The 14,327-nt window shown below is 45.2% G+C and overlaps 1 protein-coding gene across 1 annotated transcript in view; it reads right to left on the bottom strand.

Moving 5' to 3' along the window:
• AK7 (adenylate kinase 7) overlaps positions 1 to 14,327 on the bottom strand; it is a 69,774-nt gene that overhangs the window by 35,115 nt on the left and 20,332 nt on the right. The window contains exons 4-5 of the mRNA XM_061395257.1: positions 10,029 to 10,123; positions 2,149 to 2,259 (exon numbers count right to left, since the gene is read on the bottom strand). Coding sequence (XP_061251241.1) covers positions 2,149 to 2,259; positions 10,029 to 10,123 — 206 coding nt within the window. The remainder of the gene's footprint in view (positions 1 to 2,148; positions 2,260 to 10,028; positions 10,124 to 14,327) is intronic.

Raw genomic sequence — 14,327 nt, 5'->3', positions numbered from 1 at the left:
ATCCTTGTCTGGTAAATCCCACGGACAGAGGACCCTGGTGGGCTGCAGTCCATGGGGTCTCAAAGAGTCGGGCATGACTGAGCGACTAACACTCACTCCCATTATTTTTGCATGTGTGATCATGCCTTCTCAACCAGTGATCAAGAAATCATGGATTTTCCATTGGGACAGGTTTAATATAATATAGGATTTGGAGCTGGAAGAAATTTAGATTGTCTAGTCTAAACCCTTTTATATTGCCTGCTGCTGCTGCTGCTAAGTCGCTTCAGTTGTGTTCGACTCTGTGCGACCCCATAGACGGCAGCCCACCAGGCTCCCCCGTCCCTGGGATTCTCCAGGCAAGAACACTGGAGTGGGTTGCCATTTCCTTCTCCAATGCATGAAAGTGGAAAGTGAAAGTGAAGTCGCTCAGTTGTGTCCGACTCTTAGCGACCCCATGGATTGCAGCCCACCAGGCTCCTCGGTCCATGGGGATTTTCCAGGCAAGAGTGCTGGAGTGGGGTGCCGTTGCCTTCTCCATTATATTACCTACTTAACTCCAAAAGTTGAATGACTTGGCTAAGATCATAAGTTAATGGATTAGAATTCCTAATATCATATTTTTTTTCTTCAAATATTTTATATTCACAGTGTTTGTATCGCCAAAGTAAAAAAGAAAAAAATTTACTAGAAGCACAGTTTTGGGAACAGAGTTCCTTGTGTAATATTCTCTGAGACCACTAGGTGTCGTCTTAGAACTATAATTACCTACCATTACTGACGGTCTCGTGACTATGGGAAAATAGCAGTGGATGAAAACTTAGAGGTTTGGGGGTTCCATACAAATGTACGTAAGTTAAATGAGGCTAATGATAGTATCACTTAATTCACAACGTTGTGAGGATTACCTATGAGGTATATGAGGATTACATGAGGTACTGTAAGTAATACATCTGGCATAGTGCCTGGTACACGGTAAACAAGCTTTCAATTTTTAGCTTGTTATTGTTTATTCATCACCAAGGCATCCCTGTCATATAATTTGATATAGAGAAATTAAAAAATTTTACAATATATGGATTTCAAAATGATAAAAATTTTCTGCAAGTGAAGGCTAACAAGCTATTATCTTTGTTGAATTCTCAGCTAGAGGTATGTCAACAATCAGTGACATAGATGTGTCAAGATGAACTGTATTGAATGGTGGAGTTTTGGAGTCAGGAAAAAAATAACAAAACCCACAGGCTTTGGTGTCTGATGGATCCAGGTTTCAGTCACAGCTCCCTACCACTTGACACCTCTTTCCCACAAAGTCTGCATTTGTGAAATTAGAATAATTATGTACGTACACAGGGCTTTCCCTGTGTGGCTAAAACTCTACGCTCCTAACGCTCGGGGCGGGGGGGGGAGGGGCGCGGCTGGTGAACTAGACCCCACATGTTGTTGCTGTTTGTTCGCTAAGTCACGTCTGACTCTTTTGTGATCCCCACGGACTGTAGCCCATCAGGCTCCTCTGTCCATGGGATTTCCCAGGCAAGAATACTGGAGTAGGTTGCCATTTCCTTCTTCAGGGGATCTTCCCGACCCAGGGACAGAAACCATGTCCCCTGCATAGGCAGGCAGATTCTTTACCACTGAATTACCTGGGAACCCCCAAAGTGGGAATGAGGAAGAGGAAACTGCATTTTCCCCTTTTCCCAGACTCTATCTCATTTATTTCTTATAGCTACTCTGAAAAGTGCATATAAACCTCATCTTAGAGGGAATTCCCTGAAAATCCAGAGGCTAGGATTTGGTGCTTTCACTGCCAAGGGACAGGGTTCAGTCTCTGATTGGGGAACGAAGACCTTGCGCATCACACACACATTCCCACTCTTGAGTTATTTGCCTCTTCTGGACCTTTCGGATCTACACTGGGCTCTGCTGAGGACCCCACACAAGGCTTCCATCCTAGGGGGCTGGGCCAGAAGTTGGGCCAGGACACGGCCTCTCTGAGGGAGCCTGAAGCTTGGAGGTCTGTGAGTGTAAGGACGTGGGACCTAAATGCAGAGAGAGGGAGCCAGCTAAGATATGTATGCAGAGTATGTGGAATGGTCCTGAGCAGGGGCATTGCAAGCAGGTCCCAAAAGAGCTTTTCCTACTCAAAAGGTTCTACTACTTGAGACTTACGTTTTTCCCAAATTTGAGAACCATTTTTTCAGCATTTATGTGGTCCAGAAAATTAGGATGTTGCTTTCTTCTTCGATAATCCTCTTCAGTAAATGGGACCTCAGAGTCATCCTATGAGAGAAAAAAGCCCAGAGTCCATGCATTAGCACGATGGGAACTTCTAAGCCCCAAGATGCTAGGGAAATCTGTACCATAGATTTCAGTTTATCCCTTTGATTCTCCAGGAAGAATTGCTGAACTGTCCCTCCAAGGGACTGTATAGGAATGTGAGTTGTGGAGAGACCAAGGGATGAACAGCTTAGTAGACTGTCTGGAAATATTTTTCATTCCTGATTCTTAGGATAAATTGATATCCTATCTGATGAATCCAGTTTTTAAAGCCTAAGACAGAAACTTGTGCAGGGTATGTTATTAACATGGAATTGACTTGAGGGAAAAGCCAGTATGGAAAAGAAGAAAAAAAACTTTCCTTTAAGCTCAAAGTGTTCTAAAAATTACTGCTTATTTCTACAGTGACTTAACTTCCTTGAAAATGTTTCAGCTAGTTAAATTCTACCTTTTTTTTTTTTTTTTTTGACCACACCCACACCTCGAAGCTTGAGAGATTTCAGTTCCCTGACCAGGGCTCAAACCCAGGCTCCTGGTGGTGAGAGTTCTGAGTTCAACCACTGAACCACCAGGGACTTCCCCAAATTCTATCATTTACACTTCATCTAAACAGAATTTTAAAATTTAAATGTCTTCTTTTATTCTGTAGAGACGTGATTCTATAAAGACATTAGAAAAACCTCATTTCTTAATAGTTCTTGACATGCATGTAGTTTCATTTATTCTTTTAATTTTATTTACTTTTGGCTGGGCTGGGTCTTCATTGCTTTGTGGGCTTTTCTCTAGTTGCGTCGAGTGGGGGCTATTCTCTGGCTTTGGTACTCGGGCTTCTCATTGCCACGGCTTCTCTTGTTGAGGAACACAGGCTCTAGGGCACGTGGGCTCAGCAGTTGTGGTTCATAGGCTTAGTTGCTCCTCGTCATGGGGAACCTTCCTGAATCAGGGATTGAACCCGTGTCTCCTGCATTGGCAGGCAGATTCTGACCCACTGAACCACCAGGGAAGATCCCTGCAGTTTCATTTTTAAAATCTAAATTGTGAGGCTTTTTTTTCCTTCTTCTTCTTTTCCATACTGCCTCTTTCCCTCAAGTCAATCCCATGTTAATTAGAAGATACCCTGTGCAAGTTTCTGTCTTAGGCTTTAAAAACTGGCTTCATCAGATAGGATATCAGTTTGTCCTAAGAATCAGGAATGGAAAATATTTCCCGACAGTCCACTGAGCTGTTCATCACTTGGTCTCTCCACAACTCACGCTCCTAGAGTCCCTCGGAGGGACAGTTCAACAAAAACTTCCTGTAGAATAAACGGAGAAACTGAAATCCATGGTACAGATTTCTCCCCAATCCATGCAGATTTAGAGGTCCTAATTGGAGTAGGATTTCTGATATTTTTTTTTGACCGAGCTGCACAGCATATGGGATCTTAGTTCCCTGATCAGGGATTGAACCAGTGCCCCGTGCCATGGAAGCACACAGTCTTAACCACTGGACCTCCAGGAAAGTCCAAGGATTTCAAAAAATACAGTCTAATCAGAAGCCTTCCAATCACATCACATTGCTCTAAGATAAATAACTGGACAAAAGCATCTGAGTCCAGGGCTTATCCAAAATTAATCAGAGAGGAAGAACAAACACAAGGATGAGAACCCTGAGGCATAACAATTGTTGGCAGGTTTGGGAAATGGGAAGAAGGGCTGAAATGACTGGAGCCACGCTGGGGATTGGGAGAGGAAGAGGTAGGCAGTGCCAGGCTGCCAGGGTTTGTGGACCAGGTGAAGGAGTTTAGATTCATCCTAAAGGCATGGGAAGGCATGGAGGATTTTCAGCATTTTAAGCAGGACTATAACCTTACCGACTTAATGGACATGAACTTGAGCAAACTCCAGGAGATAATGGAGGACAGGGAAGCCTGGTATGCTGCCGTCCATGGGGTCGCAAAGACATGACTTAGCGACTGAACAACAACAACAATAGCATGATCTGAATTATATTTGAACAAGATCACTTAAGCTGTTTGTTGGAGACTGCCTTGGAAGGATGTGATGGCAGCTGCCAGTTCCGAGGCCATCCTGGTAGCCCACAGATACAATGAGAACAGGATGGATTTAGGAGACATTTCGGATGAGGAATTAACAGAACTGAGTGATGAACTGACTGATGGATGGAAGGGAGAGAAGGTGAGCAGTGGACATGGTGGACACTACTGGGAGAAAGACTGAGAAAGAGTGAGTTTTTGGGGAAGATCCAGTTAGTCCACCCCAATTCTGTGTCCATAGTAGATACTCAATGAACACATGTCATCTAATTAGCAGACCTCTTAAATATACCCAGGGACTCCTATGTAGGACTGCCAGATAAAATAGAGGCTGCTGCTGCTAAGTCGCTTCAGTCGTGTCCGACTCTGTGCGACCCCATAGATGGCAGCCCACCAGGCTCCCCGTCCCTGGGATTTTCCAGGCAAGAACACTGGAGTGGGTTGCCATTGCCTGCTCCAATGCGTGAAAGTGATGTCGCTCAGTCGAGTCCAACTCCTAGCGACCCCATGGACTGCAGCCCACCAGGCTCCTCCGTCCATGGGATTCTCCAGGCAAGAGTACTGGAGTGGGGTACCATTGCCTTCTCCACCCAGCTAAATTTGAATGTCAGATAAACAAATATTTTTTCAAGTATGAGTATGTCTTAGGGCATGAGATACACTTATGTGACACATTATTTGCAGTTTATCTGAAATTTAAATTTACCTGGGTGTCCTGTATTTTTAGTAGCTACATCTGGCAATCCTAGTCACAGCAGATCTATAATCAGCTTTGCTTTCAGGATGGACTGAGTGCCAGCATCTCCCTGGTCCTAGTGACAGTGACATGGTGGCCAGCCTGCCAAACTGACCTTCCTGCTCCCTGTGACTGGCTGCCCAGTGCCCTCTGGGCCTTGTAGCACCCTCAGTCCTTACGGCAGTGACAGAAACAGTTACGTTTCAGGTGACCTGGTTCTCTGGTCACAGGTCTGGACAGCCAGCCAGTGTCTCCCCTGCACTCTGAGACTAAGACTGGGCCACCCTCTCTGGCCAGCTGCACTGGGCCCATAAGGTCTAGCCAATCCTGCGCTGCAGGCTTCGAGCTGTCATCTCCAATTCCTGGTTGGGACTGAGATCTGGTTTGTACATTTCGAAACTTCCCTACCGATTGTGGGGCTATGTTCCCTCTAGTCCTTAAATTTCCCATGTTACAAACAAATGACAAATAAAATGTCTTTTAAACTTGCATCTTTTATACAGGTTCTAGTCTCTTGCAACCATTTGTATCAGTCGCTCTTCCAGTAAGTGATGAGTCGCCGTATTGTCGGCATAAAACCAGGACTCTTCTATTGTTGTGTATGTGATGTGTGTTGCCATTTCTGGAAACTGCCTGCCTTATTAACACCTCATTACAATCAACAGGCTCACTGATAGGCCTCATCTTCATAGGAAGCAGAGAACTGACTCTGTAGTCATCTCCCTTTTCTTCAAGGACTTTGGGTGAACCTGTTGTCCGCTAAGACTCTGGGGGACCCTCTTTTTAATTGGTCATTGTGTTTGACTCCCCGTGTGGATCACTTGCTGGACTCTTTCCCCCCTGGTCATTATTCTCTTTCTCCCACCTGGTCCGTATGTGTGATGACAGATCCCATCTGCTCTTCTGGGCTATCTGGTTAAGCCAATGTCATCTCTGGTCCCCCCCTTCACTCAGTATAAAAAACCAAATACATAGCTATACTTTTATTACTATTTTTAAATTTTTGGTGTTACCCCATGGCATGTGGGACCTTAGTTCTGCAACCAGGGATCAAACTTGTGCCCTCTGCATTGGAAGATGGAGTCTTAACTGCTGGACCACTGAGGAAGTCCCTATACTTCTAAAACAGATACTATGGAAAAAACTTGGGTATATTAAGATTCTCCAACTTATTAAAATTGTATAATATTTACAAATGAAAATATTCTATTCTACTTACCCTTTTGTATTAAAACTATCTTAAATGCACCATAAAGAAAGCTGAGCACAGAATTGATGCTTTTGAACTGTGGTGTTGGAGAAGATTCTTGAGAGTCCCTTGGACTGCAAGGAGATCCAACCAGTCCATTCTGAAGGAGATCAGTCCTGAGTGTTCATTGGGAGGACTGATGTTGAAGCTGAAACTCCAATATTTTGACCACCTGATGCAAAGAGCTGACTCATTGGAAAAGACCCTGATGTTGGGAAAGATTGAGGCTGGAGGAGAAGGGGACAACAGAGGATGAGATGGTTGGATGGCATCACCAACTCAGTGGACATGGGTTTAGGTGGACTCCGGGAGTTGGTGATGGACAGGGAGGCCTGGCGTGCTGCGATTCATGGGGTCGCAAAGAGTCAGACACGACTGAGCAACAGAACTGAACTGAACTAAATGCAGTTTTGTATTTGTTTAGATGTTTTTGGCTACAAATAACAAAAACTGGAACTCAAAATGTCCTCAAAAGTGCGAGGAGGCATTGTTTCCCATGAGTAACATCCCCAAATGGAGCGCCTCCAGGTGTCGTGCGATGGGCGTCTTCTCTGCCCTCTGGACGCCTTTTTCAGCCTGTGGCCCTCAGGGTGTGGCCTTCCTCTTCAGGCACAGAAGATGTCAGCAGCAGTTTCAGGTGTCAGAGCCAGGCACGACAGCATCCCCAGAGGGACGAAGGCTGCATCTTGCTTAAGTCTCCCTTCGTTAGGGATGAGCCCTTCCCTGAGGAGCCTGGACTCAGCTGACTTCCTGGGCTCAGAGCTAGACGGCATCTCCCAGGCTTCCTTGCAGTTGGGTGTGGCCACGTGACTGGATAGAACTGGAGTTGGAACAACAGACCGGTTCAAAATGAGAAAGGAGTAAGTCAAGGCTGTATATCTTGTCACCCTGCTTATTTACCTTATATGCAGAGCACATCATGAGAAATGCCGGGCTGGGTGAAGCTCAAGCTGTAATCAAGACTGCCGGGAGAAGTATCACCAACCTCAGATATGCAGATAATACCACTCAAATGGCAGAAAGCAAAGAGAAACTAAAGACCCTCTTGATGAAGGTGAAAGAGGAGAGTGATAAAGCTGACTTAAAACTCAACATACAAAAAACTAAGATCATGGCATCTGGTCCCATCACTTCATGGCCAATAGATGGAGAAAATGAGGAAACAGCAGCAGATTTTATTTTCTTGGGCTTGAAAATCACTGTGGACTGTGACTACAGCCACGAAATTAAAAGATGCTTACTCGGAAGAAAATCTATGACAAACCTAGACAGCATGTTGAAAAGCAGAGACAGCACTTAGCTGACAGGGGTCCATATAGTCAAAGACATGGTTTTTCTAGTAGTCATGTATGGATGTGAGAGTTGGAGCATAAAGAAGACTGAGAACTGAATAATTTATGCTTTCAAGTTGTGGTGCTAGAGAAGACTCTTGAGAGTCCCCTGGACAGCAAGGAGATCAAACAAGTCAATCCCAAAGGAAATCAACTCTGAATAACCATTGGAAGGACTGACGCTGAAGCTCCAATACTTTGGCCACCTGATGCAAAGAGCTGACTCACTGAAAAAGACCCTGATGCTGGGGAAGACTGAGGGAAAGAAGAGAAGGGGGCAACAGAGGATGAGATGGTTGGATGGCATCATCGACTCAGAGGACATGAGTTTGAGCAAACTCTAGGAGATGGTGAAGGACAGGGAGGCCACAGTCCATGGGGTCGCAAAGAGTCGGACATGACTGAGTGACTGAACAACAACAAAAAATCATTTAAAAAAAAAAAAAACAAAAAACCATGGTGGGAGGATGAGAACATGCCAAAGGGACACAGAAGCTAACACTGGAGCCATTTCCCCATATTTTCTTTGGAGAAACCATCTCTTCCCCACTCTTGGCCTATTTAGTTCAGGAGGCTGATCATTCCTGCCTCTAGATGTAGGTACATGATCCCAGGTCTGGTCAATCAGAGTTCTCCATTCCCCCAGTCACAGTGACTGATTGATGGTTAGGCCTGTGACGTAAGACCTGGAAGAATGGCATATTCCAGAGCTGGGAAGGGATATGGCCTAAAGGGAGAAGAGAAGTAAGCTCTAGGGATATAAGCCTGGGAGCTCCTGGGGGCCAGAAGGAGTGGAGACCTTACCCGAGAATAAGCCTAGAGGAGAAAAGAAGCAATTGAAGGGAGAGAAAGAGTAGGTTAGTTCTGAGCACTGTTTAAGCCCCTAGATACAGCTGAACCTGAAGCCCATGGTCTGACTACCCAGTTATGAGTTAATAAACCCCCCTTTTGCTTAAGTCTGTATGAGTTTGTTAATAACTGAAGGAGTGAGGACAATCAATCAAGCCAGTGAAATGATCAGCCAGTCAAGTGACCAACGACTGTTTTGTAGCAGACGCTTTACTAGATACTCTGAGGGTTGGAATTCCAACAGGAATAAAGTGACAGGCCTGCTCCTTGAGGCGATGGCAACCAAGTGGAGGAGGTGAGTGAGATTCACAAGAAACGGACAGAAACCCTCCGGTTCCTGCCCTCGAGGACCTCTGCGTCCACTGAGGGAGAGAGAATTAAACAAATAAATGACCTCTGACGCAAGGAGTGTGATAAATGCGTAAATACTTCCTTGTTATAAATAAAGCATTCCACTGAGTCTAACACGTGCCTTTTTCCCTCCCCATTTTAACATCTCTGAGATTGGAATGTGTCCTGTCATCACTGGCTTATCACAACGTGCTCAGCCAGGAAGCATCCGCCGTGCCGTCCTCGTTGGAGCCCGGGTCACCTTGGGGTCGCCTTGAGCACATATCATCTTTATACTGACTTAGGTACTACGCATGTTGGTCTAATTGCCTTTTAGGATGTCTTTTCAAAGATTATAGTGTGATTCAGTACTGGGATGAAAAGGCAGTTCACAGGCACAGAGGCATGGAGACAAAGCAGCAAAATCTGATACCAGCGGACAAGTCTGATGATATCAGCTTTATAGGAAAGTGTGTGCTCAGTCGTGTCTGAGTCTTTGCAACTCCACAGACTGTAGCCTGCCAGGCTCCTCTGTCTATGGGATTTCCCAGGCAAGAATACTGGAGCAGGTTGCCATTTCCTCCTCCAGGGGATCTTCTCTACCCAGGGATCAAATCTGTGTCACCTGGGTCTCCTGCATTGGCAGGCAGATTCTTGACCACTGCACCAGCCCAAGAATCAAACCCTTGCATTGGGAGTGTGGAGTCTTGGCCACTGGACCACCAGGGAAGCCCCTGAACTCTGAGTTTGAAGAAGTTTGGGGAATACTAGAACCACTGAATTTGCTTGTATTTTTGCTTATATTTTGTATTTGCTTATATTTTCCCTTTTAATGTATGCATGGGAATATACACGATAAAAATATAGGTACAGGTTAAGTCTAAAAGAGCATGCTTTTAATACATTTAAAATAAAAAGTGATAAGGTTTGTTATAGTTGGACAGGCAGCATTTTCCTCTTCTTTCTCAGGGCCTTCTAAAACAACGTGGCTCCTTGGAATGGAGTGGCTTGGAGCCCATGAACTCTCAGTTCAGTCGCTCAGTCCTGTCGGACTGTTTGCAACCCCAGGCTAACATGCAGCACACCAGGCTTCCCTGTCCATGAACGCTGCGGAGTGCTTATTATGGGGCAGAGTTCAGGAGCGTAAGCACATTGAAAACTGTAGAAAGCTCTTTCCACGTGCGGATTACAAGGTACGCAGGCAGCAATGCTGCACAGAAGAAAAGCTAGCGCACTACTTACCGGGTCCAGGGGTTTGGACCGCGCCCAGGTCATCACCGTGGAGACCAAAATAAACACCTTCCGCTTTTCGAAATGGCTGGTTTCTTCATTCAGGGCTGCGGAGCCAAAAAGCGGAGTGGTTACTTGGATCCATGCAGAACGTGTTAAAATGCTGTGCACTTTTCATTACCGGTCTGACTTGAAGTGACTTCTCTTTCAAGCAGCGACTTAACACCAGGGGGCGCCCCCTCTGACGCCTCGCTGCCCCTCCTAGTCTCTGCTCCCGGCCGCCTCCCTCCAGCCATCCGACTTCCTCAGCGCCCAGCTCACAGTCCAGCCCCTTCCTATTTCCTGGCCTGCAGCGGTGTGCTTCCACCTTTAGGAGGGCCCGTGATACTAGTAATTAAAGCTGACATGGTGGTGTTTTAGTCGCTTAGTTGATGTCCTACTCTTTGCGACCCCCATGGACTGTAGCCTGCCAGGCTCCTCTGTCCATGGGATTCTCCAGGCAAGAATACTGCAGTGGGCAGCCATTTCCTCCTCCAGGGGATCGTTCTGACCCAGGGATGGAACATGCGTCTCCTGCATTGCAGGCAGATTCTTTACTGACCGAGCCACCAGGGCATGAATGGCAACAATTCATGGGCTTTAGTAAATAATTCCTGGTGTCTCAAATGGTAAGAAATCTGCCTTCAAAGCAGGCGATTGGGTTCAATCCCTGGGTTGGGAAAATCCCCTGAAGGAGGGCATGGCAACCCACTCCAGTATTCTTGCCTGGAGAATTCCATGGACAGGGGAGCCGGGCAGGCTACAGTCCATGGGGCTGCAAAGAGTCAGACATGATTGAGCAACTAACACACACGTGCACTGAATTCTTACCATCAGGAGGTAGATGCTAACAGCTCTGTTTTTATAGAAAAGGGAAGGGAAGCACACTTCCCATTTGCCCAGAGTAATGGAATGAAGCCGTGGGACAGAGTCCAGTTCTAGAAGCCTGGTTGTCTGGCCTGTGGTCCCCACTATGTCTCTTCTCGGGCTTCATGGAGAGTGGAGTGGGAGGCCTGAATCAGAAGGCTAGGCCTCTCTGTTTTTTAAAAATCTTGAAAAAAAATTTAAATATAGCTAACTTTCAATGTTATGCTAGCTTCAGACGTACAGCAAAGTGATTCAGTTGTATCCATCTATACCTATACAGCTTCCCTGGTGGCAAGTGGTAAAGAATCCAACTGCCATTGCAGGAGATGCAGGTTTGATCCCCTGATTGGGAAGATCCCTGGGGAAGGAAACGGCAACCCACTCTAGTCTTGGTTGGGAAATCCCATGGACAGAGGAGCCTGGTGGGCTATTGTCCATGGGGTTACAAGGAGTTGGATACTCTTAGCAACTAAAAATAAAACAAAATCTATATCTATAAATTCTTTTTTTTTTTTTCAGAATCTTTTCCATTATAGGTTATTATAAGACCGTGACTACAGAACCCTGTGCTATACAGTAGATCCTTGTTGTTCATCTAGTTTATATATAATAGTGTGTACATGTTAATCCTGAACTCTTAAGTTATCCACCCCCCACCAATCCATAACCATAAGTTTCTTTTCTGTGTCTGTGAGTCTATTTCTACTTTGTAAATAAATTCATTTACATTTTTTAGGCTTTCATGTATAAGTGATATCTTGTGATATTTGTCTTTCTCTAACTTACTTCACTTAGTATGATATTCTCTAGGTCCATCATGTTGCTATAAATAGCATTATTTCAATCTTTTTTTTTTTTTTTAATGGGACCAGGCCCTCTCATGATTTCACATAAAGCAGTGCTATTCAGCTTAAGTCCTTGTGGAAAGAAGTAATTTTTCACCCCCCGAACTGTCCCTGGCTGGGGTAGAGCAGTCCATGAGCGGTGGCTAGGGGCTGTGGGTGGAAGGTTTTGGTAACACCTCAATGCTTGATTATGAACAATATGTAGACACTGGAATTTAGAATAGTGGTGGATTGGACCCATGAGTATTTGGTATCCAAAAGGTTTGTTATTTTCCAGGAGGGCTCTCCACACATTTAAGCATTGGAGTGGAGTGGAACTCACTGTCGTGTCTGACTTTTTGCAATCCATGGACTGTAGCCCACCAGGCTTCTCTGTCCATGGGATTTTCCAAGCAAGAATACCAGAGTGGGTGGCCATTTCCTCCTCCAGTGGATCTTCCCAAACCCAGGATCAAACTCAAGTCTCTTGAGTCTCCTGAACTGGCATGCAAATTCTTTACTGCTGAGCCACTGAAGAGTTCCCCATGAAAAGAATTGTGGTATCTAAGTTTGAGAACCTGGGGCAGGCGATAGATGGGTCCCTGGGGCAAAGAGTTGGAAATTTGTTCTCTGTGATCCGATGTTGTTGTTCAGTTGCTAAGTCATGTCTACTCTTTGCTACCCCATGAACTGCAGCACGCCAGGCTTCCCTGTCCTTCACTATCTCTCTGAGTTTGCTCAAACTCATGTCCATTGAGTCGGTGATGCCATCCAACCATCTCATCCTCTGTCACCCCCTTCTCCTCCTGCCCTCAATCTTTCCCATGATCAGGGTCTTTTTCCAATGAATTGGTTCTTTGCATCAGATGGTCAAAGTATTGGAGCTTCAGCATCAGTCCTTCCAATGAATATTCAGGGTTGATTTTCCAGTAGTCATGTATGGATGTGAGAGTTGGACTATAAAGAAAGCTGAGCACTGAAGAATTGATGCTTTTGAACTGTGGTGTTGGAGAAGACTCTTCAAAGTCCCTTGGACTGCAAGGAGATCCAACCAGTCCATTCTAAAGGAAATGTCCTGAATATTCATTGGAAGGACTGATGCTGAAGCTGAAACTCCAATACTTTGGCTACCTGATGCAAAGAACTGACTAATTTGAAAAGACCCTGATGCTGGGAAAGACTGAAGGCAGGAGGAGAAGGGGACGACAGAGGATGAGATGGTTGGATGGCATCACTGACTCAATGGATATGAGTTTGAGTAAACTCTGGGAGTTGGCGATGGACAGGGAGACCTGGCGTGCTGCAGTGCATGGGGTCTCAAAGAGTCGGACATGACTGAGCAACTGAACTGAACTGAACTGAACTGATTTCCTTTAGGACTGACTTGGTTTGATCTCCTCGCTGTCCAAGTGCCTCTAGATAAGAGACCACCTATTTTTCTCATTCTTGAAGTCAGGAGACCTCCCTTAGTATGCACAGGATGCACAGAAAGGCTCCCTGGAGGTCAGAAAGGGAGGGGGCACCACACTGCAGTAAGTGATGCTCACTACCCATGAGCCTCTTCGGTGGATTCCATCTTGGCTGAGAGATGTGCACGAACACATGGGAGGATCCTGAGATACACCAAGTATGGACTCCGAATCTGGCGAATCAAAATGATTCCACTTGTGTCTATCCACACTTACTTGTACTCTTTCCTCCTAATAAGCATTTTACTTGTTTCACTACTCTCCATCTTCATGGGAATTCATTTCTGCAAAGCCAAGGGGCCAGGGCCTTGTCACTGACCCCTGGTCTAGTGGCTAGGACTAGATGCTCTCACCGCCTCGATTGACCTCAATCTATGGCCGGGAACTGAAACCCCACTCCAAGCCTCTGCAGGCTGAGGCCACCCTATCAAACCTACCATGTTCCCGTGATGATTAGTGAGAGGGATCCTACAAGGTGCTGAGGCTCATCTGTTATAGCAGGAAGTCAGTGGTTAATGTCTAAAATTCATAATCAAAGGACATCAGTGCAGGCATTTTTGTGTGTGTGTATTAAAAGGAACAAGTGGGTTAAATGAGGTTCCTTTGGGGGAGTAAAGATGGGATGGGAAAGAAATGCACGAAATTTTTTTTTTCTTCTAAATCCTCCTGTGCTTTTTTAAATTTTTGAAATACGTCCAGGTTTTATAGCAGAAAAGAATTAAAATTTAAAGAAAACTCTGAGTATGTATTAAACAGAAAAAATCAATTTCCAAAGACCAGCACAAAATGAGAACTCAGTAAACATTAGGTCTGATTATTATTTTAGGTGGTGCAATTATACATCATCTGTCGATATTTGCAAAGGGACAAAATGTGGGGAGTAGGCAATTATAAAGCTCTGTTCTGAAATATGACACACTGCTCATGTTTTTGATTTGTATCTGAATGAAACTTAGGCCCACAGTGATAAATGAGAAATCAAACATTCTAAGCTCCTGAGGACTTCCGCACAACCCAGAGAGAGTACTTTCCCATCATTATTTCTCTGAATATGGTACGGATATTCCTGAAGCTTCATTCCATTTCTTTGAACATAAGCCAAAATACAGTTT

The sequence above is a fragment of the Bos javanicus genome, chromosome 21 (assembly GCF_032452875.1).
Source record: "Bos javanicus breed banteng chromosome 21, ARS-OSU_banteng_1.0, whole genome shotgun sequence".
Taxonomy (NCBI): Eukaryota; Metazoa; Chordata; class Mammalia; order Artiodactyla; family Bovidae; genus Bos; species Bos javanicus.
The sequence above is the reverse complement of the archived record's forward strand: the minus strand, read 5'-3'. Positions and strand labels throughout refer to the sequence as shown.